The sequence below is a fragment of the Misgurnus anguillicaudatus genome, chromosome 12, assembly GCF_027580225.2.
Source record: "Misgurnus anguillicaudatus chromosome 12, ASM2758022v2, whole genome shotgun sequence".
NCBI lineage: Eukaryota > Metazoa > Chordata > Actinopteri > Cypriniformes > Cobitidae > Misgurnus > Misgurnus anguillicaudatus.
The window spans coordinates 22,991,012-23,018,255 of NC_073348.2; the positions used below are offsets into that span (position 1 = coordinate 22,991,012).

Below are 27,244 nucleotides of genomic sequence, written 5' to 3' on the forward strand. Positions count from 1 at the left end.
CAAAAATTCATTATTATTTTTTTTTAGATTTTTTATTCCTCCAGATTATATATTCTTGTGTACAAAATATCACCAGGAAACTTTATAATACTTTCGCTTTAATTTAAACTGACAAAAACATTTTCATTCTTATAAAAAATCTTCACTTCTGACACATTAAAATAAAAACATTATAGGCAAAATTAATTATTGTTTAATCAGCAAAACACACCACATTAAAAATACGAAAGTCATAATTGTGTCCATTTTGCATGCCTTAAATAACTGACCCAACTAAAGTCACTTTTTGGTGATTTACTGTTTTCTGCAAACAATCGTCCTACATACAAGAACATTCTGTAAAACTATACCATTGATATCTTTAATATTGTCAAACAATGTCAAACATTGAAATCAATGTGGAATCAGTGATTGAGATTAAAGGCAGGATAGGCATTAATTATCTAAAAAAAACTTTTTTACAAATTTGTTTAAACTGTCTTTATATACCAATACATAAGTAAAATGTAAGTACTCTGAAAAAGAGAGTATAAAAATCGAGTGTCTGTAGACCTCTCACGACTGTTTTAAACACAGCTCATTTTTCCATTCACTACACCCCCTCCCTTTGGGTTTCTTCTAAAGCCACACCCCCAAAACACATGAACGCGCTTGGGAGAAGCATTTACCTCAGACGAGTGGAGAAGAAGGAGCGCGGTACATGTAGTAACATCATGTCACAATCACATGTAATAATACACCTAAATTTATCAATATGAATATAAACAAATATGATGGCTTTTAGTACTCACTATTAAGCTAGGATATCAATACTGGTAAAGTTTAAAATATATTTTGTTTGATTCGGTAACAATCGAGCTAGTTATATACGACAAATATTTAGTTTATAAGACAACCATATTTTTACCATCAGTTACACTGTGATGAATGTGAATTTCGTGGAAGATTCATAAAATATACGGTGTTTTGCATGTAAGAGTCTTCATGATGAAAGCATTGTTGCCTCTGATGAGGACTACACACCGGAGACAATACCGCTACCGCATCGTCGACTCGAGGTAAAGCCACGTGATATTTTCTCTCGTTTGATTTCTTCGTTTATTCCCTTTTTTTGCCTTGTTTGCCTTCGCTGACTGCATATGCAGGTACTGTGAGTTCTGAATGCACTTTCTCTGCCGAACTTTTGCTCTTCCTAGAGTGTCTTGTGCACGTTCAAATCAATTGGGTGTGTGCATGTGTGGGCAGATCCCGTAGCAACAGGGGTGGTGCCATGGTCGTAAGAGAGAGTGATAGTCGTGCAAGCCAATCATTTGTTTCGTCCCGAATGGAAATAAATGAGCTGTGTTTAAAACAGTCGTGAGAGGTCCACAGACACTCAAGTCCCACACTCTCTTTTTCAGAGTACCTACATTTTAATGTAAATGGATTGGTATACAAAGACAGTCCAAACAAAATTTGCAAAAAAGTTTTTTAGATAATTCCTGCCTATCCTGCCTTTGAGCTTTGATGCTTCTAATCTCATAATAAGATTAAGACTTTAGCTTGGATTTCACAGACAGGGTCACATATACTTAAAAATGTTGCATTTTTACATACAAACTTACCCAAATGGCTTATCACAATCCATCCAATGTTTTTTGTATTTTTAGTGTCCATATCACTGTCTGTTATCATAAGTCAAGATATCGTAAATCCATGTCTTCTCTGGTCATAACATAAGTTTGACGCAGAGGGGAAGAAAGACCCTCAAATGGTTTCAAGAGTAGTGCTGTAGTATTTGAAGAAAACCAATGAACCTTCATTTGTTCTTCAAGCTAAGAGAGAATGCAAACCACATGATTACATTTAAGCAAAAAAATTATAGCATGAAAACAGTCAAATGATTAGATCCATCAGGTTACTGAGGTTAATGGAGTGAGCTTTTAAAGATAAAAACCTGAGCGATCCGATGAGCATTAAATTTAGTTGCCTGGCAAACAAATACCCAACACGTTGGCACATTTGGCAGTGTTTGGGGGTAGTTTTGACATCCCTAGATGCTGAGCATCGTCCTTGTATGTCCGTTGTAGTATCATTTGCATGCTTAGTAACACACCACACAGCTTGAGAGGGTGGAATAATGTCAACACGCTTACTCTGTCGGTGAAAACCTGGACATGCCTCGCGGTCCCAATCATGCCACGTTCATTCTTATTCATCTTGACCTCATTGAGATTCAACACATCCAACTTTCTGACCTTGCCTGCTCTAATGCAGCCTCCACATGAAAACTATGCCTGGGACTATATACTGTTAGGGGACAGTCCACTCAGGCTTGATATTGATTCTGAGCAGATATTGATCTGATATACAACACTCCATTAGCTTCCCTCACATGAACACAATGCAAGTTAACAACTCGTGCATGCCTGCCATTATCAGCCACTGCAGAATTAAATGCATGAACACTTTACTCATATTAATAAATGTTAATAATAGTTTTTAGCGAGATTTTTATATTATAAACTGTGAATAGTGCCAAACTTGCTGCCAGCATTTTGTGGGTGGTTGTTAAGATACAGTACGTGGTTGGTAAGATGTTGTTATTCTTTAGGCTTGTGTAGATGGTTGAGCGTATTGTGTATGTTGTCAAATGAGGTTTATTTATTGGTACTTTTCCTTTTGATTTTCACCTTATTTACCAAGGGGGGGGGGGGGGGGGGATACTGTGTGTTGGGTGAGATGAAGTGGCTGATACTCACTTGTTTTGATGTTTGGAGCCCTGCAGATGTGCGTGGTATTGTGCTACAGAGTTTAGTGTAACATGGCAAACTTCACATGTGTGACTCCGCTTCAGGTCTGAAAACAGAAATGTTTTTAGACTTTTTAAAAACCAACAATGAATGTTCATCTTGCATCATACTGTACGTCATGGCCTGGTTAGACAAACGCCTTTCCAGCAAACAATAGCTGTCATTTTACCACCAAGGTTAACTATAGACCAGGTTGGCTACTGTATAAGGAACCCACTTCAAGCCAAAATAAATTTAAATTAGTTTTTTGCCAAAATGGCCAATCATAACAGAATTGTAATTTTGGGTGAGCTAAACCTTTAATCTTATCAATTTTATTAAATAAAATTAGCTTGGTACTCTAAAAAATGCTGGGTTATTTTTTATCCTGCGTTGGGTCAAAAAGGGACAAGCTTGGGTTGTAATTTAACCTATGCTGGGTTGTTTTGACCCATGGTTGGCTCACATATAAACATTTTTGGGTTATTACCCAACGGCTTGTTACTTTTTTAATTTTAATGCACTTAAGTTAATTTAGATATAAAATGCTAATTGCCTGCATAAAATGTTGTAATGCAAAACAATCTAAGCAACATTAAAATAAAAACTCGTTTTAAAGATTTTTTTTTTTAAGTTCAACAAACCTGGACATATTTTTGTGATATTTAACCAGTATTACATCACTGTAAAAAAAATACAGCATGAAACGAAAACTTGGTTTTGCAAGTCAATTCAACCTACTATTTTAAGTTTTGACCTGTGATAAGTTGACATAGATGACTTATAAAAACAAGTTGAAATGGTTTAACTTAATATGTTAAGTTAAAGTAACATAAAATATATGTTTATTTGACAAAAATGCTGCATTTTTAACAGTGCATAAGCAGTAAACAGATAATGAATAAAATCAAGAGTGCATGTTTTCTTTACACATACCATATACATGAGTCAAAAGCTGCTAAAACCACCTATGTCAGATATGAGATAATAGCTACGTTTACATGGACACATTTTGCCTCCATCGGATTAAAATCCTTCCGATTAATAAATCCTATCATAGCGTTTACATGAACACTTAATAATGTGATCGGATTGATGTGCGTGTTTATATGACACAAGATTTACATCAGATTTGATCATTTGACATGCGCACATTGCACAAATATAGTTTCACGCCGTTTTAAGATTTGCTTTGTGCCTCACTGATTATAAAGCAGCAGCAAAAACACCCATTCACGTGTGCCCAAAAAGCGTATTTTACTTCACGCGGTGCTGCAGGGATCGTTCGCGAGAGCGAGTCCAAACACACGCGTTTGTGGATCAGAGTATAAATCATGGACTGACCAGACAACGCTGTCTTGTATCACTTTATGGAGAATTGGACGGATAATAGGAACAAGATTAACAAGACAATCACTTCTTGTGACTTACTTCAACAAAACAAACTTGAGTTATCTACCTCACATGTCTTTACGGCAGTTCTACGTCATTGCACGTGTGCATATGCTCTACACTCCCGTCCTGTAGGTGGCGGAAATGCACCTTTCAGTGGGTTTGCCAACCGCCATTAAAAAAAGAAAAGATGGCACATGCGCAGAGCATCCCAGTTTCAGTTATCCATCCGATCAAGTGTATACATGTCATTTTGAGCGGATTACAAACGGTATAAACCACCCCTAACAAGCGGATTAGATTTTTAATCAGATTGGCACTTTATAGTCCGATTGAGGTGTTTACATGGAGAATTTTTATTCAGATTGATAATTTAAACGGATTACAAATGTCCATGTAAACGCAGCTAATGATATTAACCGATTCAGATCCGATTAATCCCAGTCTCAGGCCATTCAAAAATATCAGTTTGTTTGCAGAATTCATTAAGAATCTGATCAAATTTTTTTAAAGGAAAACCCCACCGGTATTCAATATTTTACTATGTTCTTACCTTAACTAATACATACCTATACTTTTTCAATGTGTGCACTTAATAGAGCGCGTTGTGAATGTGTCAGCCTACTCCCATTCATTCCTTAGGATCCAAACAGGGATGAATTTAGAAGCCACCAAACACTTCCATGTTTTTCCTATTTAAAGACTGTTACATGAGTAGTTACACGAGTAAGTATGGTGGCACAAAACTAACACGTGGTGATTTTTTTAAGCGGATAAAAAAATGAGAACTATATATTGTATGGCAGAATAGCACTTAGTTTGCAGCCCTTCTACCTCGGGCGCAATAAAATTGAAGGACGATTGAGCGAGAAGGGAAGTAGTCAGGAGTGATGATGTTACTGCGCAGATGTAATGTCAGAGTCTTTAAATAGGAAAAACATGGAAGTGTTTGGTGGCTTCTAAATTCATCCCTGTTTGGAGCCATAGGAATGAATGGGGCTAGGCTAAATGCTTACACATTCACGACACGCTGTACAAAGACTAAGCGCACGCACTGATAAAAGATAGAAGTATTAATTCATCTAAGGTAAGAACATAGTAAAATACTGAAAAACGGTGGTGCCTTCCTCCAATTTACAAGAAAACGTGTCAGACACACTTAGAGGGTTCTGCATCTGAGTTCTTCATTCGTATGTTCATCTTTATCATTAACTCCTATATTATAGTGATGGAACCTTTGTTTTCCGAGTCTGTATGCAGGTCAGATAATGAATAGAGGCTCATGCAAGAGGGACATCAATACCATTTACCGTGAATCTATATTTAATCAAAACTGATTACGTTTGTCAACAACTCCACATCTAATGCGGCATCACAATGCCTTTTCCAGCCTTTTCTGCATGCTTTTGCAAAGAATACAATAAATAACCAAAGGGTCTGTGAAGCATACTTATAAGTGGCTTCCTCCCACAACTTTCTGTTCCTACACCAAATCTGTTTTCCACCTCTGACTACGACAGGCCAGTAAATTAAAACCTTGCAGGAAGCTCGGAAAATCAGCCACTAGATTCCAGTTAGGTTGGAAGTCCGACTGGAATGCTGTAAAGTTATGGCTATCACAAAACAGTGGGGACAGTTTCGCAAGTAGTTGGGTTATGATGCCACAAAATGTAAATTGCTGAGCTCATGAATAATTATTGGATTCAGCACTAATTTTTAACTGATTTGCCAAATTAACAGATAAATAAATGATTTGGAAATCATTTCCGAGTCAACTGAGCAATCCACAACTCGCCCCAAATTTGCTTGATGGGTTTGAGGTCCGGACTTTGAGGGGGCAGTAAGGAAAAAGACCCAAATCTCCTTATGATGTATCTACAAAGTAATCATTATGCTTTGTAAACCATAGAATAGAGCCATCATGTACTTGTAAAGTGCAGTAAAGGATTGAAATCTGCAGCGGTGAGTCATTTTTATGAGTCATAAGTGTGACGTGAGGACAGAATTCGTTTCACTCTCAATCTAAATACATAATTCGGCCAAACTGACAACTGGTAAACACTTCGAAAGGAATCTTCTTCTTCCACACGTCAAAACTCACAATTAAGGCAGCTTTGTTGTCTGAAACCTCATTGTTGGTTTGCTTGGTGAGCAAACATCTCTTTGCTTGGAGGGACGCTTTGTCCCGTTGTTTAATTACCTATTGATAAGTGCTTGGAACGAAAGCTCTTTAGCTGGATAATGCAAATCTTTAATGAAATGCCTGCTCGTGAAAAGACTCTAAAGGCTCTTAAAATGTCTCTACTGCGGCCTGTAAAACAGTGAAAGGTCAATGCTGAAATGTTGTTTATGAGACTTTACCACAAATTGATGTTCTTAGTTGTTAGCACATACCGTTCAGTTCCTCTCCGTTTTTTAGATTCTTGCCCAGTTGTGCGAGGAGGTTTGCTTGAGCTGCGTTTTTCCTGTGTTTTTTGCCGTCGTAGTGTTGTCTGGCCATGCCGGGGTTGTTGAACCAGGCCTTGCACATCTGGCAGTAGCGAAGTGAAAGTCTGCCCTGCCTTAAGGGGCTTCCTGGGGAATCTTCAGTCACCATATGTTCTGAATTGGCTGTCACCTCTACAGGAAAGTATAACAGACCAGGTATGCTGCATGTGCTGTATAAAATAGGCTGCAGATTCTTTAATTTTAGATGTAGATGTTTATGAATGCTTTTATCCAAACTGACTTATAGTGCATTTAGTCTATACATTTTTTATATCAGTATGTGAAAAACTCAGACGAATACTCTTAAACGAATGCTCTCGGCACACATTATATACTGTAAAAATACTTGTTGCACTTAATTTTTTACGTTTAATCAACTTGAATTTACAATTACCTTAATTTCAAATTTCTTGACTAGTGAGGAGTTGCTATAAATTATAAAAATAAAGTTGAAATAACCTAGGCTAATTCAATATTATTTTTTATTATTAATAGCAACTTCTCAATAGTCAAGGTAGTTGCTTAAACTTAAAAACTGAAGTGCAGCAAGTCATTTTTTTTACAAATCCCAATCTCAGGTCATCCAGAAATGGAAAAGGAGGTTTATCGGTTATATTAGGATATTGATGGAATTTTTGAGTTTGAGTTTTTGTTTAGTAGATTGTGATATTTTGCATGCAGTTAGAGGGTTTTGCGCGAAAGACAGTCAAATTTGTTAGTGACATTTGTGAAAATAAGGCATTTCAGTTATACTGACTAATAAAGTTTTCATTGCCATTAAAGTGAAATCACTGAACCTACACATAAGAGCCTCATACTAAATGCTCATTTACAAGAAAACATGTCAGACGCACTTACATTGCAAGCACGTTCATTTAATAAAAAAAAAACACGGTACACTGTAAAAAATTATGTGTACATTTTTTACACATTGTGTGTGTCATGCCATTTAATGCGTTATTTCATGTTAAAATAAATGAAAGGGACAACACAAGTAAAAAACAGTTACAATTAATTCTGTTACATTAAATGTGTTGTCCCTATACTAACACACCTTCTGTGTTAATATTCATTGTGCCGCCCCCCATGGTCCTGCGACGTTAGATCAGAAATGTCTTGTCTGCAAGTGTTCATTTTTCACAAAATAGAGTAACGCGAGTAACCAACTCATTTAAATTTCACTAATTGTAACTGCGTTACTTGATTTAAAAAAAATACTTTGTTACATGCTCATTACCACTAAAAGTAGTGGAATTACAGTAACAGAATTAATTGTAACGCGTTACTCCCATTACTGTCCCTCTCATTTATTTTAACATGAAATTAAATGGCATGACACACACAATGTGTAAAAAATTAACACATCATTTTTTGCAGTGTAGCGCTTCCAAAGATTTACAATTTTGCCTTATTAAACAAACAAGTTATTTTAAATTAAATCTACTTAAAATTGCTTTTTAATTAAGCAACAATAATAACAAAAACAACTGCAGTACTATAAATAAAGACAACAAACAGCAAAACAACATTTGTATAATTTATGCATGCTGCAGTGCATGATGGGTAAAATGTTTAAATCCAGAGATCTAAATCTTTAAAACTCAAAATGTCTTATTGAATGAGAGAAATCATGCAATTTGTGCATTAAACTAAAACACTTGAGTAATGTGGTACATTTTTTAGGGGTTTAGGTTAAATGTACTTATTTATTTAGGTTAAAACAAAATAAGGGTCAACAGTGTAGAGGGTGGGTTTTGCATCAGAAGTTTTCATGTGTTCCCTGGGGTTCAAACCCATGACATTTGAATTGCCAATGCACTACTATTTGAGCTACAGGAAAGATTAAAAAGCATTTTTGAGCAATGGCATAATTTAGCTTTGGTGCTCAATTAAATGAAACAATACAAATTAATAATTGCCCTAAACCTTGTCAACAGTAACAGATATTTTAAGTAACCGCACATCTATTTTTTTTATATTATTTACGCATATCCAGGCAACAGCAGCAGGTGTGTGTGGCGGCATTAATAAAACCCATAAGAATTTCGGAGACGTGTATACGTGATTAAATTGACATATTTTGCTTGCGGTTTGTCTCAGCTGTCATGGGGTACAGCCTTGTGTCAGCTTGAAGCATTTTTTAAGGAAAAAGCGATTTTAATAAGATGCATTCTGAATCTCATGACACTAATGTGATGAATAAATGGACGTGAGGTAATTTGTCTCCTCCTAGAAGATATCAGCTCTTGTTTCCTTTGTCTGTTTTCAAGAATTTATATACTGTTAGGGCTGAAAAAGCCTATTTTCTACATCTAATAATAATCAGTCCTAGTAAATGTCTAGCTAAAAATATCTTTTTTTTATAACAAAAAAAATCTGTTAATTTATACAAATGGAGCTCTTGGCTAAAATGGCATCTATCTGTATAAATGACACTGGCAGCTCTACAAGTGTATTTATAGTATGTATTAAAATAACCAGATCATATGAGGCAATCTTTTCCTTTTTGCTTTTTTCATCTATCTCGCGTTTCATCCAATTCCCTGAGGTGTATGAACGGAAAGGCTGTTTTGATTCTAACACATAATCAGGAGTGTGACATGAAATAATAACATTGTGACAAATGTGTTCGACAAACAGCAATGTGTTGCCCTCCCGACAGGTGTCAAAGGAAAGTTGTTTAGTTTAGAGCTGCGTGGATGAAACAAATGGTTGGGATTTATTTTGATGAGACTCACAGCTTACTTTGCATACACTATATGCAGAACAAAAAATTTAAAATGACAATTGATTATTTGTCGTGATATAGAAGGTTAAGTGCATTGCGGGATATATTGTATTTCACCAAGTGCTCTAAATTTTGCTGGGTTATTTTTAACCCAATGCTGGGTAAATATTGGACAGGACATATGTTGGGTTAATAAATATGCAATTTACAGTATTACAGTGTAATAGTTTAATGGAAATTCAAATATCTTAATACTATTTGTCTCTTTTCACTTTTGCATGAACAAGCATCACTTAGAGTTTATTCAGAAACGTAAATAAATAGTCTAGTGAGAATGTGATGTATGTTAGGTTTGCTTCATGTAATCGATCAGTAATAAAACATCCATCACAGCTGTCTTCTGCCTGTCTAACAAGCTGACAAACAGCAACACCTGTGCTTTTACTTCTTCTGTTTCAGCATATTTCACCCTGGTTGTCAACCTGCAACGCTTTCCATTTTTTCTTTTTTGGGTCACTTTAAAGCCTCAGGTGTCTTGGCCATGCCCGGTTGTGCATGCTAAGTGAGTTAAATGTTGTGTTGCTTCACATAAAGGTTGCTTTTCCTATTGTAAACAAGCCACAGGCGACAGTCTTGAGAGCATAAGGCATTTTAATGAGTGCATGAGTTGTTGATATTACAAATATGGCAAAATGTTGACATTCATCAACTATTTTAGCTTGCATGAAGAAATAGTGAGTAAGGCTTGCCTGTGCAAAATTCAACATCATGTAAGCTTTGGTTTTATTTTATTGTATTTTTCATCTGAAAGTCCACGCGCCTACAGTGTCATGGGTTTAAATCCTAGACAATGCATGCATATACTGATAACATGTATAGCTTGAATGCACTGTAAGCTGCTTTAACTAAAATGCCTTCCAGGAAATGTATCTTCTATAAATATATAAACATACAAATATATCAAATGAAAGAACAGACCCTCTGCTTTCAAACAAACAAAACGGGGAAAATAACATTTCATCCTACATTCATTTGTTCTCTCTTGATAACCTCTTAAATATGGGTAGGTTTTTTCAAAAATAAACATTTTGAGCAAAAAGCTGAGAGAATTGCATTTTTTTAAAGGAATTTTGTTAAAGATCAGATTCAGTATGAATGTCAAAACATACACGTAGTTTAAAATGATGTTAAATTCGTTTTTCCATCTAGTGGATAATAGCGGAATTACAGATTACCGTAAAAACTCATTAGGAACGCGTCATTTGCAGGTAAATGGTTTCTCTTAATTGACGAAATAACTCTTCAATGGCGGGGAAAGGGTTCAACTAAAATTTTACTTAATAATAATATGATTATTAATAATAAATATTCTTTATATTAATTATATTCCTATATTCTCGTATTTGAAGTCCATACGTGGTTAAACATGTCACTTCTTCAATAGCTGCTTTGGACATCATTTGTGCGTAAAGCTCATTAAGAGATGACTATAGTGATCTAGAAACGTTTTTTCTCTTTAAATATGTGATATAGTGACCATAGACCTGATCTTGGATCAGCATCTCTTACCTTTTGATATGATGGCAGGTGGCTGCCCCAGCAGTAGCCTCAATCTCTTGGCGTGGATCTTGCCCTGATAGTGAGACTGGGCCACGACTGCTGAAGTGAAGGACATATTGCACAGCGTGCAACATTTGTTCTTATCTACATCTCCATCCGTACTGCCCTGGATGACACAGAGGGAGAAATGCATTTACATTTATGCATTTAGCAGACGCTTTTATCCAAAGCAACTTGCGTTGCAATGAATTTGTACATTTTTTATCAATATATTTGCTGCCTGGGATTAACTTAGAGCCTATTAACAAGTTAATACAATGCATCACCAGTATGCTATGTAATAGAGTAGCTTAGAACCAAACAACCAATCATAATTTATGATTCATAAACATAAATATTTGTATACTTTGTAGTCTCTACTTAATATAAACTTTACCGATGGTACATATATATTTGTACAGCAGATGTAAAAAATGTATCAGTGACTGTAAATACACTCACCTAAAGGATTATTAGGAACACCTGTTTAATTTCTCATTAATGCAATTATCTAATCAACCAATCACATGGCAGTTGCTTCAATGCATTTAGGGGTGTGGTCCTGGTCAAGACAATCTCCTGAACTCCAAACTGAATCTCAGAATGGGAAAGAAAAGTGATTTAAGCAATTTTGAGTGTGGCATGGTTGTTTGTGCCAGATGGGCCGGTCTGAGTATTTCACAATCTGCTCAGTTACTGGGATTTTCACGCACAACCATTTCTATGCTTTACAAAGAATGATGTGAAAAGGGAAAAACATCCAGTATGCGGCAGTCCTGTAGGCGAAAATGCCTTGTTGATGCTAGAGGTCAGAGGAGAATGAGCCGACTGATTCAAGCTGATAGAAGAACAACTTTGACTAAAATAACCACTCATTACAACCGAGGTATGAAGCAAAGCATTTGTGAAGCCACAACACGCACAACCTTGAGGCGGATGGGCTACAACAGCAGAAGACCCCACCGGGTACCACTCATCTCCACTACAAATAGGAAAAAAATGGGCTACAATTTCCATGAGCTCAACAAAATTGGACAGTTAAAGACTGGAAAAATGTTGCCTGGTCGGATGAGTCTCGATTTCTGTTGAGACATTCAGATGGTAGAGTCAGAATTTGGCGTAAACAGAATGAGAACATGGATCCATCATGCCTTGTTACCACTGTGCAGGGGATGTTTTCTTGGCACACTTTAGGCCCCTCAGTGCCAATTGGGCATCGTTTAATGCCACAGCCTACCTGAGCATTGTTTCTGACCATGTCCATCCCTTTATGACCACCATGTATGTACCCATCCTCTGATGGCTACTTCCAGCAGGATAATGCACTATGTCACAAAGCTCAAATCATTTCAAATTGGTTTCTTGAACCATTAAGGGCTACTGTAGAAACATGACCGGCAGTGTATGTAGATAAAAACGACTCATTCTAAGGTAATAAAACAATCCAGTTCATTATATAAGGTCTTGATACACCACATGTATATTATATTGCACTTCGGTCAAGAGATCCTTCTAAAAGTTACACACTGCACCTTTAATTACTCCAGAAGGAAATACTTCAAAACAACATAAGACAGGATAAGGTTTACCCAGGTTTTGAAATTAACTAGATTAACAATTTTAAGGGTGATGCCCCTCCCCAGTTAAAATGCGTCTGTAAGGTACATCAGCTTTGTTAGATCAATAATGGTTTACAATCGATTTCGTATTAATACTCTGAAATTCCCAAAAGCTGCAGCACGTCAGTAATCAACAATGTGAGCGTTAAGAAAGTGACATTGCAAGGTCAATGGCACGCAATAAACATGCAAAAGAGTTCAAAGTCACCAAGTAATTTGGCTCGGATTCTGAATAAAGCCCCTATAATGTCCTCATCAAATTTCTTAGCATTAATTGTTCTGTAACAACCAAAGGATGTGATGCAGCTGAGCAGAGGTCTGTCTCACCTCTGTACCAGAAATGCCACGAGCAATTACATACGTCCATTCGTTCGGCTTTTTGTTATTCCTCTCCTGACATGCCATAATGTCTTTATTTACTCTCCCCAAAGGGAAAGACTTCAGTGATCTGACTAAACCGTCCCTTCAGACATTGACCTTGGCAGGAAAAAGCATCACATCCAAACAACAGAGAGTCGAGCTTTAAAAATGAACACTTCTTGAAGTAGTGAATATTCAGCCCAGATCTGTGTGAATCCTTAAGGGCATCCTTTGATTAAATATTGTAATATAATACAGTTTCAATGAGTCAACCTGATGTATCAAATCTGACCATATCTGTGAAATCCAGTAGGTCTCAATCTAATTATGAGATTAAGAGCATCAAAGTCACATTGATTTCAGTCTTTGACATGACCTTAGTCAATATTAAAGATATCAAATTATATTTGTACAGAATGTTCTTTACATTATATAGGATGATTTTTTTTGTAGCAAATCACTAAAAATGAGCTGGGTTTTCACAGGCAGGGTCACGTATTTATTTATATGCATCCAGATAGACCAAACTTTTAAGGACTGAAACTTCAAGTTGTTTGGTGACAGATGGAATTTCTAACAGACAGGACTGAATTTATGGATGCGAGAGTGTCGTGCATTGGGCACAGTGATAATAAGCATAACAAATGGCAAACAATAAAAGACCACACACCCCGGATGCCAACTCGAGCTTTGGCAAAGCACAAAACAGTTGGGATGTGGAACTGGGTAAAACCCAGGTGCAAATAAATGATTGCAATTAACTTAAATAAAAAGACTTTGTTATGCCATCTGCAACCCAAAAGACCCCTCCTTCATCTGTATTCAGACATTCTCTTAGAATGCGTGTCATTAAGTTTCTGGATTAGATCCAAAATGTTTTGAACACACGATGGTGTCTCTGGCACACAACTCTTACAGACTACCAGATACTGTAGTCAGGATGCATTGCAAGCAGCAGGGTCTGATAGCTAGAGATTACAATTAGGTAAAGATGAATGAACTAAGGCAACTACAGTAGTCTGCATGAGATGAGTAACCTGGCTAAACTTTTGTTAAGCCTTCCATCAAATTAAACAGTTAGTTTAGTTTATATACAATTAGTAATATGTGTTGCTATGGACTTCTTTTGGACAACTTTAAAAGGCGATTTTTTTCAATATTTAGATTTTTCAGATATCCAGATTTTATATAGTTGTATCTTGGCTGCATAAGTTACTTTTTAGTTTAATATATTCAATTTAAAAATAAAATAATGTACCGAATAAAGCTGAACATATTAAAGGTAGGGTAACACATTTAGAAAAATGCTAACGGTAGCCGCCTAGCAATGAAATCCCGATCCCACCCTCAAGTCAAATCGCCATCCAAAGTCACGCCTCTATCAAAACACATGAACACGCACAGATCAGACGGTCACGTCTCATGTCTCATTCACCAGTGAGAAAACTTTGCAGTACAAAGTGAATAACACTTCCAAAATAACCAACATAAACAACTAGTTTACATCAGAATTAGGTTAAGCACACGTTCGGTTGTGTAGACGTAGTAACTATATTGTTACGCTAATCCGTAAACAAACACAAATTTCATAAGCAACACAATGTTTCATCAAAGTAGAATATCTGAATCCATCTCAATACAAACATATCGCGTACCTACCTTACCAAAATAAACAGTGCAACGACTCTTTCAGACTCTTTGCCTTCTGCAGCCGTTCGCATCCCGGTTTTTGCTCTTTGCTGATCCAGGCAGTTTTTGCTGTTGTTGTTATAAAAGATGCCTTTAGTTGTGTGCCTCCTGTGTAGGTTGTCAATTCAGCAGAAAAGTTTGCTGTTCTCGCTGTTTACGGACAGGAGGTGAGCGCACGTGAACGCTTCGATGACGTATGGTGTCTGCGTGGACTCGCTGCGCGGTGGGAATTCAAATTACGCGTACGTATGAGGGACAAAAAAGGAAATGTCCGTTCGGACCGAAATCTATGATTTGTTGAACATTTTTTGGTCCTACGCCTTTCACAGATGACATAAATTTCTACAAATACATTTAAACAACTTAACACAGTGATTGCTATCAGGATGTGAGGAGACTTTTAACCAGCATAACTAAAAATGTTTCAGGATCAAATCTGTTACCCTACTTTTAACGTAGAATTACGCACTCTGTGCGCCTGAGCGGGAACATTTTGAGTCAGAAACAGAGATAGCAGGCCAGAGCTTGACATTTTTGCGTAAAACACATCATAAAAAACACCTGCTAGGCCTGAAAGAGATCAAGCCTCAGCCAAGTAAGAAAAAGTAACGCAAAAGTAACTTAAAATTAATGTAAGCTTTACTTTCCATGAAAAGTAACTAGCTCAATTAGTTACTTTTTTGGGGAGTAACTTAATATTGTAATGCATTACTTTTAAAAGTAACTTTCCCCAACACTGTTCATATGTATAAATCTCAATTTAAAAAAACTGACCCTTATGATGGTTTTGTAGGCCAGGGTCACAAATGGATTTGGTCGTTCTTTTTACAGTACTTCTAAGAGCTTGACTTTATCACTTGATCCCAGTAATGTGAGAGGCATAAGATCGGACAGCAGTGATCAGCTTGAATGAGCAGGTCGTCCTTGTCAATCAATACCTTGTGGACATAAAACCAATATTCTTGGGTAGCTCTATCAGTATTTCTCAGTGAGGTAATAAAACTGTCTGCTTCAGTTTCTAAGAAGGACAGTGGTATGGAAAAGCTGGTGGTATTTTTGTCTGTAACCTAGTTCTGTGTCAAATGGATGTTTTGTGATAGACCAAGACAACTATAAAGATCATACAGAGAATAAGAGACTTACATTATCTGTCCGGAGTTTCTTTGCAGGACAGCCGCCATCCGTTGGGTGTAACATGTAATACAGCCGAACTTTGTTTGCATGCTTCCGACTCTGCAAGGGAAAGAGAATATAAGAGATGATTTCACAAATATCCTTTTTTATATTTGTATAAAAAAATATTATTTTGAATTTATAAGAGATATCAGACATCAAACAATTCTCATCTGTGCTACGGGAACAAGATTATGGACCACTGCTCTCGTTTCTCAAAGCTACACCAGTACAGCCTTTAAATGATTGTTTTGGTCGGTGGAAAAAGGTCTTTATTGATTGTTGTGTAACAGAAGAAAGCCCAGCCTTATGAAGTGACACAGTAAAAGTCATTTTTACAGAAGACTTGGACTCATAATCCCATTTTCAACCATGCAGGGAGATATTTGACCCAAAACAGTATACTCAGTAAATCTCCATAAAGCAGCATAACTAATATCTATGATAAAGATTTGTAAGTAATGATCGGATACAAAATGTTGGAAATCTGAATTGAAAAAAAAAGGCTAAAAATGCCAGACAATGACCTTTAAAGAAGTCAATACAGCACAAGTCTATTTGATGGCTTTAAGTCGACAACAAAACAAAATTTTAATCAATATTCGCTGAAAATTTTGCTCTATACGGTCATTAGTTGTCAATCGTTCACGGCAGGTTTGACGTGTACAAAAACTGCATCAATATTATCCATCAACTTTTTGTGTGCCACAGAGGAAAGAAAATAACATGAGGGTGACAAATGAAAAATGAATGAATTATGGATCAGTTCTCATTTTAAGGGTGAGCTATTCTTTTTAGGGCTGGCAGTAAATGTTTACATCATTATACAAACATACTGGCAATAAATGTGGCAAAGTTTTATGTATTTAGTCAGGCGGTTTCCCTAAAATGCCAATATTCCTCCTGTCCTATTTTCATCTCTGTACGGCGGTTTAAAATAGAGCTATAAGGTGCTTACTTATCTTGATCTCAGTTGCTCACCTATACCATAAAGACATTAGGGTTAAGACTGAAAATCTTCTTTAAAACTACACTGAATAACGTGCTATTAACAGCCATTTTATTGAGTTTGGGCATTTCAAGGAACAGTAGCTGTTGCAAACTTATGTGTGGGCATGGCCAACACACTCTGCATTTGTATAAAGTTTAACTTTATGAGATATTTGCTCCAAAACAGTACAGTAAATCTCCATAAATGTGACCCCGAACCACAAAGCTAGTCATAAGGGTAAATAATTTTGAAATTGAGATTTATTCATCCGAAAGTTAAATAAATAAGCTTCCCATTGATGTATGGTTTGGTACTTGATACAACTATTTGTAAAACTGGAATCTAAAGAATCTGAATATTGAGAAAATCACCAAAAGTTGTCCAAATGAAGTCCTTAGCAACTGCATCCACTAACAAAAATAAAGTTTTGATAGATTTATGGTAGAAAATTTACAAAATATCTTCATGAAACATGATATTTGAGCCCAGTCTCCTGAATATGCGTATAAATAGCACGAAGTGTAAAACTTGTGCAATACATACGCCAAATTCCACTTTGGCGTGCATATGATACGCAAGTCCTTCCCATTCACTTAAACGGTGCATCTGTATATTAACCTGTATATTAAATAACCTCATTAAGCAAATCTAAAATCTAACCCTAAACCCAAGCGAAAATGGTTTAAAAAACAGAAAAAATTGAGAAATCAATAAATAAAAAATTCACCGTTTAAGTGAAAGGGAAGGACTTGCGTATCATATGCACGCCAAAGTGGAATTTGGCGTATGTATTGCACAAGTTTTACACTTCGTGCTATTTATACAAATCTTCAGGAGACTGGGTAGGATATTTACATAATATCCTAATGATTTTTGGCATAAAAGAAACATTTTGACCCATAAAATGTATTGTTGTTGGCCATTGCTACAAATATACATGTACAACTTAAGACTTGGTTTTGTGGCCCAGGGTGACGAATGTGATACGAAGCAGCATAAACTGAAAGCTTGATGAAGATTTGTAATATTTGATAGGTGCAATATTTAGAAAATCTGAATTATGAGGCACAAAGATGGAAAAAATACTAAAAAGTTTGACTTTATGCAAATAGGAGTGACTAGCTATGGGGGTGAGGACAGCAGAGCTCACACGACCCGTCTCCTGTTTGCTAGGGAAATGGAGAAACTAATCTAAGCCATAAGCAATTTTCCCATTTTCTGGCCACATACCGGGAAGAAATGTCCAAAAATCATGTGCAAATGGTCCCAAAGTCATAATATGTTTCAATATGCTGGTGACCATAAAGCAATAGTGCATAAACAGACCACAACTTCCCAGTTAGACAGTTCTTACAAATATTTCGTATTGGCCTTAAAGTCAGTACTCTCTGAGAAGTGAAAGAGTCAAGCCTAACGTTGACTTTGTTTACTTCTAAGTTGATATTCCTCAGTAGAGTAGCAGTGTGGGGATCGGCCTCATTAAATGCATGACCACACCATCGCTCTGCCTCCTGCAAACTTCTATCGTCCTCATTACCGCACCAACCAGCTGACAATAACAAACATCCACCTCAGGGCTTGTTTTTTTCATATTGTGAGATTTCAACTGTTAAAGAGATGCAATGCTGAGAGGATGTCTCTCTGGTGGCTTTAATGAAGAACAGACATTTTATATATATATATATATATATATATATATATATATATATATATATATATATATATATATATATATATATATATATATATATATATATATATATATATTTATACAACAGTTCTTTCTGGTTCTCGAATCTGATTGGCTAAGACCTATGCGATATTGTACTGATATCGGCACTGTAACCGCTTCACCTTTCGTATCATTCCGCCACCTAGTGAATGGAGGTCCTAAGCAGGCTCATCTCTGAATGGAAAAACACAGACGCGCTGTTTGAATCACTCTCCGTGTGTGTGTCTCATTAGTTTGCTAGCTCATAAATCAGTCTGTGAATCCCCAATCAGAAGTTATTATTCCTTCAAAGATCAGCGCTTTTGGATGTTACGTTACAGTTAATGGGAGAAATGTCTTGTCACATCGTGTGGACGATTAACACTTGGAAAAGGAATATAAACACTCGTTTTTTTTTCTGGAGCTATATTTCTTATCAGAACGCGAAAACACCGTGAAACTGCAGGTAAGCACCGCAGCTTTTAAATGTGGACATTGATCATTTACTTTATCGTGACTATTAAAACATGTTATGAGATATCGCCACTGGTATATTTATAAGCAGCATGCAAAAACATATCTCTGACACTTATAAAAAAAACGTTTTATATAGTACTGACAAGAACAAAGTTTAATAATAATAATCGAGTGCTCGTATCACGTTAAGAATAAATGAGAAAGCAATAGTAACGTTATACAAGTAGTTTTATTAACTTTTACCTCGCGCCAAAACAATAACAACACAAAAGACACTAAATATGAATTAAAAAACAAGTAATAGTTTGATCATGACACCAATTACTGCTGATTTGATCTCATTTTGACGATCATAAACAAACAAGGCCAACATGAGAGCCAGGGTATCTCTGTCAGAAATGTAGCCCAGAGAGGGCGGTGGTCAGCGGGGCGAGTGAACACTGATGTCCGCTCATGCTTTGGTTCTCATTCGTACCGAATCTCACTAAGCAAACGTTCAAACAGGCGCTATCTTTACTAATCGACTGCAGATTTAAATATAATACATATACATTCTCGACTGAACTAATCTTAAAACTACACTTTGTGACCAAGAAACGGTAATATAAAGTAACGGCTTTTCTGTCCATTGAGTTGTTATGAGCTTCAAAGCAGCCGAAAGTTTTACCTGTCATTCTGGCCGCCCTCATATCCGTGGCGGAAGAAGTAGTTCTCAAACAAAGAGGCTTTTAAAATAACTCTGTTGTTGTTTTCTAGTTTTCGTTTTTCAAACGTGTGCCGTCGAACTGTTGTATAAAAGCAATATCGCTCTCGGAGTCGTGTGATATAGCTCTATATCATCACGGCTGTGATTGCCTCCGGCACTCGGCCTGCGGCCTCGTGCCTCTGGCCTAATCACAGCCGTGATGATATAGAGCTATATCACACTCCTACTCGAGCGATATTGCTTAAATATTCTGCTGTTATTTACTTGCTCTAATGTTGTTACAAACCTGTATACATTTCTTTGTTCTGATCAACATGAAGGAAGATATTTTGAGGAATGTTTGTAACCAAACCGTTCATGAGTCCCATTCACTTTCATAGTATTCTTTTTTCCTACTATAAAGGTGAATGAGACTCACGAACGGTTTGGTTACCATTGGTTGCTGCGTCATGTGAACCATGTGCATCACATGCCTTGTCAAAATAAGTGCCTGCTGCACATGCGTTGAAACCGTTTATGATAAAAAAAAGATGGTCACGTTCACAAAATACTCGCAAGACAAACGTGAGCATCTCTTTTATCATGACCCTTTGGACGCGTGTGCAGTACGCACTTGTTTTGGCATAGCACGTGATGTACATAGGTTTACTTGGCGTGCAGAACACATTTTTTAAAATGACGAACCACACACATGACGGGCTACATACATGTTGTGACGAGCTTTGCATTGTGGCACCTTTAAAAGGCCGTCACTGCCTTAAGGATATATTGTGTACCTTTTAAAGGTACAGTCAACTGGGTGGCACTTTGTTTTGCGGTATGTGTGCTTGCCTTGTGCATGTGTGGTAGGTGAGTTGTGCTTGCCCACAGATGTGTGGTGCTTACTTTTGGTTATCTGCATGGTAATCAACTGGTATTATTACTGTACTTACCAATGGTACATACTTGGTAGTTATTATGTAACTCTAGATAAGTACTGGGTAATAACAGATACTTATAGTGTAGGTATACTATAACTAACGAGAAACATTACTGTACTTACAAATAATGTACAATATAAGTATTTAGTATGTACAGGCAAGTTAGGGTAAATGACAGGTATTTATATTGTACATTTATGATAACTAATATCAAACACTACTGCACTTACAAATTGTATATACACAATAAGTGTGTACTAGTAAATTTACCCAGTAATTATTCATATGATAGTCAATGGTTGGGTTTGCCTCACAGTGACATGTATATGATGCTTTATCTTAGGTGGTAGGTCCTATGTAATAACTGTGTAAAAAGCAACACTTTATTTTACAGTCCTGTTTCCATGCAGTTACCATAGACGTACTAGTGAATGTACCCAGTAGTAAATGCATACGGTTATTTAATGCTTGGTTTAAAGGACAAAGATACCGAGTACCAAAATGGCACATCAGTAATGTTTGTTCTTAGTTATCCTATACGTATGGTATAAGTATAACTTACACTTATACAGGTACTGCAGGTACCACACACTCATCATGTATATACAACTTGCAAGTACAGTAGTGTTTCTTGTTAGTTACAGTATACATACACCATATGTGCCGGTCATTAATTTATGGCCTACAGGTACCAAGTACAGAAGTGTTTGATATTAGTTATTATATATGAACACTATAAATACCTGTCATTTACTATAACTTGCCTGTAAATACTAAATACTTATATTGTACATTATTTGTAAGTACAGTAATGTTTCTCGTTAGTTACAGTATACATACATAAGTATGTATCTGTTATTACCCAGTACTTATCTAGAGTTACATAATAACTACCAAGTATGTACCACTGGTAAGTACAGTAATAATACCAATTAGTTACCATGTAGATACCCAAAAGTAAGTACCATACATTTGTCGGTAAATACAACTTATTTACCATATATGTACAAGGTAAGTACACGTACTGTAAAATAAAGTGCTACCCTTAACTGTTTTAACTGTAAAATCCAGAAAAGGTACAGTTGTATACCTTTTTCTGACAGTGTGCACAAATAGTTTCACAACCAAGACATTAAAAACTGAATAATTGCAATGTTTGTCATCACTTTTATAAAAAATGCTCATGGTCATAATCCTTTTAATTCGGTGGAACATACAGTACTGTATGTGAGACTACATTATCTATGTAATCTTTCATATTGGAACACTGACGAAGCAAATAACATGGCCGTGTTTCAATAATCTTGCATGAACATGCCAAGCACCAGAAGGTCAGAATCTTTTCAGAACCCACCTGACTGTGAATGATTCATCATTTAAACATAAGAGATGTTGTGGTGGAGATAATACTGAGATTGGGTAAAGCTAACAGCTGGTTCTCAGCCAGCCCAAGCGCTGACCGCATGGGTCCCTACCCTCAGGAGATGGAAAGCAAGAGACAGGTTTAAAATGCAATAATTAAAACCAAAGAGAGTTTTGAACACAGGTGCTTAAGGAACACCAGATGATTGAAGCGCCACCATTAATAATAATAATAAATATTTGCAGAACAGGTCTCATCCACTCATTTTTAATACTTTCCTACACAGTTATTTGATTTTGAATTGAATCACAATTTTTCATTTAATAATATAAAAAAATCACATTAACTTCTCTAAAACGTTTGCGCACAGATATTCACTGAACACTTCCTACTGTATCTGAGGTCTTAAACCAGGACGATGTGGTTGATAGAAAATGCAAGAATGATGCATTGATCATCCAGAGCCTCTATAATCTACTTTATATGGCTCCATAAGAAACAGCAATTCAAAGGTATATGGAAAGCAAACGACAGATTTGATGCACTTCTGTATTGAAAATAGGAACTGAATTATAGTAGTATTATGAGGTTGCTTGGCACAAGGATGTCATCTTAAGCGTATCATTTATATCATCTTGGCTCCATTTATTATACATTACAAGTATTACAGAGTAGCAGCAATTCACCCACAGGTTTTAATTTTATTGGTTTTATATAATTAACTCATTTATTAAAATAGAATACTAATGCTGTGTCAGGGGTCTAGGGGGGCATTGCCCTCCCAAAAATGCCAACTATAAAAAATGAAACGATGAACACGTATTATTTATATTGTCTATTAAAATGTGATCGTAATCTAGTCATCTCCATTAAAGATTGATGTAATGACACAACAATATGCAACCAACAATCCATACGCGTCCTGATAATGACTTTTCCTGCTTGGGTCTAATAAATAAACTGCTGCAAATAAATAAAAGCCGTTAGCTGCTTTAAAATGTACTGAAATGCTCACACAAAGATTGCAGTTTGTGTTACACTCATGCTCGGTCAGCGGATTATTCAACTTTAAAATAGTTGTAAAGATGCTCTATAAAAGATTATATACTGCTAGAAACTTCCAAGATTAAGTTTGTGCCACTGATTTGAAAAATGCCAGGCGGGATTTATCATTTATACGACTGACCTACTCGCACACCTAGCTTGATATGATCTGAAACACATTTATGTGCCGCGATGGGTGGCGGGTGAATTTTACACCCCTTTTTTAATTGCATATGAATATTAGCAGCCAAAATCTAATTAACCTACTTATCTGCCCTCATTTAAGAAAGCGTGCAGCAAACCGCGGGAAATTATTGACAGCAGATCAAATTAACGTGTATAAGTAAATGTTTATGCTGGTGCGTGTGTGTGGTGTTTCTCACCTCATAGTGGGCGACTCTCTGTGACTCAGAGATAAGCTGTGCGCTGCATACTTTGCAGTAGCTGTCTGTGAAGAGCCCTGCATCCACATCTGTAGACTTCATCTTAAGAAAAACATCCGTTTCAGCATTAATATGCAGAATTTTAGCAATTAACTATTATTCATTAAACATTACTAAGGGCACTCCGAATTAGAACGATTTTTTTTATTTTTAATAACTGATCATTATTAGCTTTTTCATTTTATTACAGTTTCATGTACAAAATATGACAGTGTACACAGATAAACCACCAAATATCCCTTTACACAGTCTAAAAAATGCTGGGTTACTTTCAACCCAGCGCTGGGTCAAAAATGGTCGAGGCCAGCTGTTTGTGTTATGTTAACCCAGAAAGTGTTTATATTTGACCCAACAATGGGTTAAAACAACCCAGCATGGGTTTAATGGGCTGGAGTTTTGACCCAACGATTGTTTGAAAATAACCCAGTATTTTTAATGTTTAAGATGTCATTGTGACATTTTGGGTTTATCATATCGTGACATTCTTCATGCAAACTGAGGAAATCTGTGACATTTGCATTTGGCTAAAGAAGATGGATATTCTTGGGCTTATGATATAGACAAGATGAGAGATAAATCTGGCACCACTCCGTATCAGAGAGTCTCCAGCTTGCTACTGGATGAGAACGAAACGGTGGAGACATGTTTTATAATAATATGAGACCAGCTGATGCCACCTTATTGTGAGCTTTGATATCACAGTCAGTGAAACTGATATAAGATCAGCATTTTATAATGACTGAAGCAAGAGATATCATCCATATATAAACAAACTTGATCATTACAACTAGTGCAGTTTTTGTTCAATCGAAATGCGGGGTCACAAATGTGACCCTGGACCACAAAACCAATCATGAGTAGCATGGATATATTTGCAGCAATAGCCAACAATACACTGTATGAGTCAAAATTATTATTTTTTTATGCTAAAATTCATTAGGATATTAAGTAAAGACCATGTTTCATGAAGATATTTATACATTTCCAACCGTAAATATATCAACAATTTATTTATCATTCGTAATATTGCTAAGGACTTTAAAGTCACCATGAAACGGAAGTAGCGATTGCCTTATTTTCCCCGTGGTGACGTATATCCAAATGAAATGGCTTTTGAGATGAAATAAGGCAGGGCTGGATTTGAATTTGTCCACCGAGATCTGATTGGATCGTTTGAAGTTGGGTCATGTTGCTAATTGCTAATCGCTGCGATCTTCTCCCGGACCCCGCCCACCTGCCATACTTATGATCGGAAGTGAAGAGAGATTGTTTTGAGGAGGGGAGGAGATTTGCATTTTTTATTAAAGATTATGAGCACACACAAATTTTTTAAAAATAATGAAGCTCAAAGATAAGTAATTTGTTAATAATACCACAATATTTAAAAAAAATTATATAGTTTTTCATTTCAATTTCATTGCGACTTTAATTGAAAAAAAAAATTCTCAATATTTCGATTTTTTGCACCCTCAGATTCCAGATACTTGTATGCAAATTTTGTCCTAACAATCCATACATACGTGGGAAGTTTATTTATTCAGATTTCATGTGATGCATAAATCTCAATAAAACAAATTTACCCTGATGACTGTGGTCCAGGGTCACAAATGAAGCATCAATGTTGGTGAAATGCCAGCATGGCAATGTTTTGACACCTGATAAGGAGAATAATGTAATTATGTGTGAACCAGAAAGTAACTTAGTAAATAACTAATTAAGTAAAAAATATAAACACAAAGTGAGGCTGTTGAGCTACTTTGAAAAAAAAATTCTTAAAACAAAAAAACAAATCTATAATTCTGTAGTTTTACTGCGCCATTGCTAACATTTTGAAACTGCATCATGTGAGATATTGGTCTTGATATACACTAAAGGGCCAGATCTGGGAAAAAAATGCTTAGGGCTCATTTGTGATTCAATTAAAATTTACATTATGATAGGGTGACCATACATGACATTCTTCCCGGACGCGTCCTGGCCAGGATTTCGGTGTGTCTTCCGGAAGTCGTATTTGTTGACAGCATACGCCATTCAGTTAAAAACATAAGACATACAATTTTAGTTTCATTCTTACCTTAAAATGTAATGGTTGCTTTTCTGTAATAATAATTATAATCATCTATGACGTATGCGGTCGAAAATTACAACTTCCGGAAGGCTAACCCGAAATCCTGGCCAGGACGCGTCCGGGAAGAATGGCACGTATGGTCACTCTACATTATGATGAAAGAGTTTTATATCTCTTTGCTCTAAAAAATAGGGTTGTTTTCAAACCCCTTGTTCTCACCCTACAAGTTCCAAACCTATTCCAGTCGAGTTGTTTACACACAGAAAGAATCTTTTTTTAAAAATACTTTTTACTCACCATCTGTGACACTCTGAAATCTTTTAAAACTAAATTACACCCACCAGTGACCTGTAGTACATGACTTTACACTTAAAAAGTCATTACTTTTATATGTAAAACATGCCATCTGTCTATCTAGCGACACACTCCTGCTGTACCAAAGGTATTTACCTTCCTCAATAATAAATAATTACTGAAATTAATTAAATTATGGATTGAATTGAAGCAATTGCCACAACAAAGCCCTTCTAAATGAGAATCAATGGGTCAAATAAAGTTCAGAATAACATCTGGTCCTGCCAGTTCCTCTGAATGAAACCTTTCATTAGATGTGCAGGACTACAGCAGCTTGTAAAAATCAACCGGGAATGATCCCATGATTGATCTGAATGTGTATGTTAAACTTTAATTAAAATTGTAAGGAATGGCTTTATGATAAACATGTCACTTAAAACTGCCAAAGTGGCAGTCAATAAATGTTAACACACTTTTGTCAAACCTCCAAATGTCCAAAATGTGTGTCATTTAAACTACAGCAGAAGGAAGGAAAGGAAATAGTCCTGATCATTTTTATTTTTTAAAAGATGTTATCAGAGACCGTCCTGTCAAATTGAATCTTCATCTAACAAAGGCCCAAGCAGATGAGCATAACAGCCTTCTTTCATGTGAGAAAAAATGATTGCTTGCTTTGTGTAAGCCTCACGGCCAGATATTGATTTTTCTTGTGGTGAGTTCAACTAGCAATTGCGTTATTTCAATAAATGTTACAATAGAGAATAAAACTAGAAAAGAAAAATTACATTATATTTCCTTTATTTTTTTATATAACCAAACATTTTCTAGATGCAGACTAAACAACTGATGTAAACCAGCATTATAGTGAAGTTTCAGAATCAGACAGGTGAAAGTACATTGACTAAGGTGAAAAAATAAACACAAACACACATTTTGTTACATGTATGATATTTCACTTTGAAAAAACACTTTTGTTGACTTGTTTTACAAATAATTTTACAGTTCAGCAACATCTCACATCCACTTGTAGCCAACATATTTATGATATTACAGATTCATTCATTCAATGAAAAAAGAAAGAAAAAAGTGAAAGACACATCAAATTAAAATAATAACACTTGTATGAATCACTATCCAACACTTTTCTTTTATCGTTCATTTCGTTTAAGTTCATGGCTTTGAATAAATAAGAAATGTAAAAGTGAAAACAACAGCTTACCTGAAATTTCAGACTGTAACTCTGGTGCAGGTGATCGGGATGTACAGTAAGATGAGAGCTGATCGTACAGTCCATCTGTGTGTGTGATGTTTGGTGATGCTGACTGACGCGTGCTGGTACTGCATCACCATCCGATCCAGCTGCACGTTACACTATGAGGCTCCGCCCCGCGCCGCGCTCATTGGCTGCT

General features: G+C 36.2%; 1 protein-coding gene across 2 annotated transcripts; it reads right to left on the bottom strand.

The window, feature by feature from the left end:
- Positions 1-78: 78 nt before the first annotated feature.
- On the bottom strand, positions 79-27,244 carry zmat4b (zinc finger, matrin-type 4b). 2 transcript variants are annotated; one of them, XM_055208735.2, is made up of 8 exons: positions 27,055-27,186; positions 25,054-25,128; positions 23,414-23,515; positions 15,789-15,878; positions 10,948-11,104; positions 6,558-6,782; positions 2,742-2,838; positions 79-1,814 (listed from the first exon to the last, which is right to left on the bottom strand). In XM_055208735.2, the coding sequence occupies exons 3-8, from the start codon at positions 23,513-23,515 to the stop codon at positions 1,799-1,801; spliced, it is 687 nt and encodes a 228-aa protein (XP_055064710.2). In that variant the 5' UTR covers positions 25,054-25,128; positions 27,055-27,186; the 3' UTR covers positions 79-1,798. The 2 variants fall into 2 exon arrangements, with proteins under 2 accessions (XP_055064710.2, XP_055064709.2); XM_055208734.2 differs by lacking the exon at positions 25,054-25,128 and having other exon boundaries at positions 27,055-27,244.